At 28.7% G+C, this 5,568-nt stretch overlaps 1 protein-coding gene across 1 annotated transcript; it reads right to left on the reverse strand.

Annotated features, from left to right (window-relative positions):
- Positions 1–247: 247 nt before the first annotated feature.
- On the reverse strand, positions 248–3,683 carry LOC103500887 (GDSL esterase/lipase At5g03610-like). Its single transcript, XM_008464333.3, has 4 exons — positions 3,576–3,683; positions 3,275–3,457; positions 1,677–1,954; positions 248–1,019 (listed from the first exon to the last, which is right to left on the reverse strand). The coding sequence occupies exons 1-4, from the start codon at positions 3,634–3,636 to the stop codon at positions 498–500; spliced, it is 1,044 nt and encodes a 347-aa protein (XP_008462555.1). The 5' UTR covers positions 3,637–3,683; the 3' UTR covers positions 248–497.
- Between the last annotated feature and the right edge of the window lie 1,885 nt (positions 3,684–5,568).

Here is a 5,568-nt window from a genome sequence, read left to right on the forward strand (position 1 = left end):
GGTATATATATATATATATATATATACCAAACAAAATAGTGGAAAGAGAATCTCTAAAAATTAAATAACAAAAGTATCTTTAGATAATGAATATTAAATATGTATACAACATGTCTAAAACCTTATATGTATATAGAGTTTGTGTGGTGGGGTGGAATAAAGGAAGCACCTAGAAGTCAAAGTTTAGAAATGACATTTGTGTTACATATGGAAATGACATTTATCGTGGGATGTGACATTATTATTATAATAAGGATTAAGAATTTGATTCACATTTGAATGGAAAAGATAAATTCTAGTACATACAAATCCACAATTTTCGATATATAAAAAACCATAATTATTATTATCATCTTAAAGATTGATAGTTCAATTTCAACTACGGATACATCTAAGAGGAGAGATTGAACTTTTATTGAACAAGGAAATAAACAAAAACAAGAAATTTTAAATGAATATATGATCATCTCAAGCAACGAAAAATATGAAAATATGATTCAAATAATATGTTTGAGAGTTGATTTGAAAGAGCTAAAAGTTGCAAACCATCCGTTTTGAGTAGGGTGTACAGCGTCCCAAAACAAGGCCAAATCAGGACGTTTGCACAAAGTATACATCTTGTTGCCACGTTCATCCACACTCCCACATGAAAAATTACTATTTACTCCAAAACAACATGGCTTCAACGGTGTCTTAAATGTTGCCCCACCTTTACGGTTCTCTTTGTTTTTTATGATGGACAAAACTGTGTCATACATGTTAAGAATGAAGAAGTTTGGAGATCCCTCCTTTGTTTCGTAGTTGAGTTTCTCCACAGCCTGTTTCAATAAAGTGTTGTGGAATACAGCAATTGAGTCCATTGTTTTATTGCATTTCTTGAATGATGGGGCTGTAGGTTTAGGATAGCATCCCACTGGCCCTAATCCAAGGACAACTACTTTTTTCACTCCCAACTTATAAATGCGCTTCAAATTCACAGATATTTGATTCACTACTGAGAAAATGAATGGTTTGAACCCCTTGAGAATCAAAAAAATAACATACGGTTAACGAAAATATGTAGATAAATGTTATGAAGTTGACAAACAAAAGAAAACAAAAGGTGTAAAACAACATAGGATCAACATAAAAAAAAAAGAGAGAGATACAAGAGGGAGTGATAGGAGGGAGATAGTAATTTATTATTATTATTTAAATGTACTATAGGAGGAAAGTGATCGGTAGGTGTATATTAAAGTCATCTCAATTAGGTTTACACAACTATAATACCTACATCGTATCCGAGATCTCGTGATGCATGCATTCATTCAAAACGATAAAAAAAGTTCTAAATATTAAACATGAAGAACTAAGAAGAGCTCAAGAAGCAATTTCAACAAAACACTATAAACAAAAAACAAGTTAAAAGAAAGTCTTTTTTTAAAGTAGAAATACTGTAATTACAATAAGAAGGAGAGATCCTGAGAGAAAATAACATACTATAGACTAAGAGAATGACAATAGAATTAGAGAGCATTTATATACGTAACAATCACATTTCTCAAAAGTCCATAGTATACCAATCGATCAAAGTCATTAGGTAATAGATTCAAGGCATTCTAATAATAGAAAAATAATGAAAGAATTGGGAATATAATTGAAGGTTGTAATTAATTAATTATATAAGTATTAATTACCTCTAGAGAACCATTGTTAGTGAAGTAAAAGGAATAATCATTGCCAGATGGAGAGACGAGGGCAATAGAGGAGTGGATATCATATGAAGAGAATATGGAGTTGACAATAAGATTTCGGAAAAAGTTTATTTGAGTTGTCATATTTGGGAAAGGAAATGAGGTGTCAAATACCCCAGTTCCACCAAAACCAAAGTTCATTCCATATTTTGCTCCTTTCCTTCCAAATCTTTGCCATACAGTGAATGGTATTGGAGACTTCTTCAACCCAACATATTTTGCTATACCATCAAATCAAATGAAACATTGTGTTAATTACTATCCACCTTGAAATATGTCAATAACTTTTGTTACACATAAATGTAAGAAATGTTCTAAAATAATTTGATTTAGAGAGAGAAACTAAACCAATGGTCCAAAATATTTGTAAAAGATCAGTTCTAAATTTTTCTAATTATGTACATATCCAAAAGTTTTGAAAAGGGGGAAAAGAATCAAAGTCCACAATGATAAATTTTCGATGAATTAAAAACTTTGGTGGTAATTCATTTTTCACGCACTTAATTCCTAATTTATATTTGATATTCTTCCAGAAATAAAAAAATATAGATTAATAAATTATTTGCATAATTCATTACCTACCAATAATTTTATACTAATATACAAAAGTTTAATTAATCATTCAATCACTTTTGAGCATTGACTTGGAGGGATATAATTGGTCCTTTTCTTATCCCAATTGTTTTTTTTTTGTTACATCTCACTCTTTCGTTTTTTATATAATTTTTTATGTTCAAAATATACCTAAACCCTAAACAACAATATAGATGGAAGAATATACCTACACTCATTTTCATCAAAAGCACCCTTTAATTAGGAATCCCCCTTCTAAAATCCAACCCTAAATGTGTGCACATTTTCTTTTCAAAATATTTTAGACCGGGTTGGAATAATTTTTTTTTTAATAACAAATCCCTTTTGATCTTTGAAGTTTCACTAAAGTAACAATTTTCGTTGGTAATGATTTAGTCTTTAAGTTTTAATAAGTAACAATTTAGTCTATATAATGTTTTAAAAATTATAACAAATTAATTAGCCTTTATTATGAAAACATTTTTAAGATTTAGTGAAATTTACATGTAGATATTAAACTGATAAAAAATCAAACTTTTTTATAAACTATAAAGATAAAATGGTCAGTTACATGATAATTAAAATTAGCACTTAATTTTAAAGAGGTTTTTTTTATGGTAAAGAATAAATTGTTAACAATCTTTCCAAATATATAGACTAAAAAAATATGACCCAAATTTGTTAACCACTAAAGTTTAGTTACCAAATTATTACTTTTAATAAGAATTTAGGGACTAAAAATAAAATTTATACGTTTTTTTTAGAGGATGAACATGAGAATATTGGATTATTCAAACAACGAACTTTAAATGTTGATAAAAAAACTAGATATACACTTTAATTATCGTTTTGAAATGACTTTTAAAAGAAAAAAAGGAAGAAGAAGAAGAAGAAGAAGAAGAAGAGAAAAGAAATATTTTTGAAGGCATTGAAAAGTTAGTTTGAGAGAGAGGGAGATTATTATATACCTAAGAAATCGGTCAAAACACGACCATCGGAGAAACGACCGGAAGGGACGCCGGGAAAAGTAATTCCATAAGGAAAATTCCTCGCACTGGAAGCATTGACATGGATGTTGCCAGTGTCAACGTAGGAATCTCCAAACACAAAGAGCTTCAAGGGATGGAAATGAACAGCCGATGATCCTTGCCCTAATTAAGGAATATAATTAAAACAAAACAAAGATTAATGGTTATTATAAACGAAAACTAAACTAATTATTGCAATTGCTTAAAGAAGGAAGATTAGAGAGAGAGATATATCAATTACCAAAGTGGAGAAAGAAAACGAGGAAAGGCAGAAAGGAAAACAAAAGCTTGTTTGAAGCCATAATAATAGTGTATGCAAATTAGAGACACAATGAAGGCTACTACGTACACGAGATGATAACCCAAATTTCTATAGCAAATATATAATGGTTTTTAGAGATGGCCGGTCCAACCGCATTAGTTTGAACCAGCGAAGAAATTTTCTGTTTTCTATTTTGTTTTTTTTTTTTTATTTTTAGTAATTTTGTTCTTCAGCAATGGCGTCTTCCACGTTCCAAATTAAAAAGCATATTTGTGAAACCACGTTTATATTATATAAATTAATTACTTCATTTTTTTTTTGTGATTAGGTTGATATATATTACGAGTTATTGGGTATTTATATGATTTCAATCATTCTTCCTTTGGACTACAATTTTCTTTCACAATAAATAATAATAATTCTGATCATTCAAATAAATAAATAAGATTTAGTAACCTAACTTTTGTGTGTTGACCGATAGACAATTCTTTTTTTCATTTATTTCTTTCAATTACGTTTAGAAATAATTTATAGTTTTAATTAGGGTTTAAAGATTAAAAGAAGAAATGTTTGGATTGATAATTGGTCGCTTATCTTATGAATTATGCTCGGATTGATTTTAATAATTTAGGTTAATTTGATTCTAGTGGAGTTCTATTATTCTTTAATAAACTTGAGTTATTCAATTTTGACATTCTACCTCTCTTGTTTATTTAGGTATGATAATAAAAACCCTAATGATTAAATATAGGAAACAAATATTTGTACAAATTCACCCCAATCAGAAGAAGGAAGGTTTCTTTCGTAATTATTTTGTTTTTGAAATTAAATTTATAAACACTATTTCTAGATCTTGATAAATTTTGAAAACGAAAAAAAAATTAGCTTTTAAAATCTTGTTTTTGTTTTAGGAATATGATTAAGAATTCAACTATATTTTACTAAAAAAAGATGGAAAAATAGACTCAACTTTAAAAAAACAAAAAAACAAGATCAAATGAAATAGTTACCAAATGAGATCGAAAACTTTAATTCTTCTGGAGAGTATAAAGGAAAAGAAATAAACTTTTACATACATATACACACACATATAGTTTGAGATACTTTGATCCGCATATTGATTCTTCCTTTCAAATTTTATGTAACGATGTTATTTTTAAAACTTAAATCAAACCAAAGCAAATTTCAGTTGTTTATTAATAAAATGTAAAATAAACAATCTAAAAACAACTATTTGGCCGACCAAATAAATAATAATAAAAAAACATTCTAAGCAAACCCTACTTCGAGTCCTATCTAATTTTAAAGAAAGATATGAAGTGTTCAAAGCTTTAAAACAAAAAAAAGAAAAGTCTATCAATCATGGCGGCAAAGATCATCTTACTCATAAAATATGAAAAAAGACATCCAATAGAAGCATGATCATAAAGTCCCTCGTATGACCTGTCACGGGCCCTTCTCGTTGCTCGCCAGCTTCCTTTTACCTTTGCTCATAGAAAATGGTGAGTATAAAAATATACCTAATATGAGACTCGCTATTGATCTGCTAGATGAACTGTTAATTAATTTTCTATTAGACGGTTAGTCTTGTAATGCCGTAGGAACACGCATCTAATCAAGGTATACCTAACAATCAAATAATGGATGGTGATTCAAGGAGACATCCATAAATTTTTAAATTTAAAATTAAGTAAGAGTTTAAATAGTTGAACTATTATTGATCCCACGATAAGTTATGGGAGAAAAACGTCAAAGTTTTGTTGGGTGTTATTAAGTGCCAATAGGAAACTTCAAAGTCTTGAGTTATATTTGAATTAAAGGGAATGGAAAGAAATTCTTGTAGGGTCCATGGAAATCCTCATATGGAATGGAAATTTCCGCAATAGAATTGTCGGTTCGAAATAATCATATATGTCTTTTAGAAAATATAAAATATAAAAGTTGGTGTAACATCAATTCTAATTCATTACCT

This window comes from Cucumis melo, chromosome 8, assembly GCF_025177605.1.
Source record: "Cucumis melo cultivar AY chromosome 8, USDA_Cmelo_AY_1.0, whole genome shotgun sequence".
Taxonomy (NCBI): Eukaryota; Viridiplantae; Streptophyta; class Magnoliopsida; order Cucurbitales; family Cucurbitaceae; genus Cucumis; species Cucumis melo.

What these genes read in the sequence shown, in the direction of transcription:
- LOC103500887 (XM_008464333.3), bottom strand. Translation starts at nt 3,636, where the DNA reads ATGGCTTCAAACAAGCTTTTGTTTTCCTTTCTGCCTTTCCTCGTTTTC. An exon ending in CGTTTTCTTTCTCCACTTTG is followed by an intron (nt 3,458 to 3,575) that starts GTAATTGATATA and finishes TTCCTTAATTAG; the next exon opens with GGCAAGGATCATCGGCTGTT. An exon ending in TGTTTTGACCGATTTCTTAG is followed by an intron (nt 1,955 to 3,274) that starts GTATATAATAAT and finishes TTGATGGTATAG; the next exon opens with CAAAATATGTTGGGTTGAAG.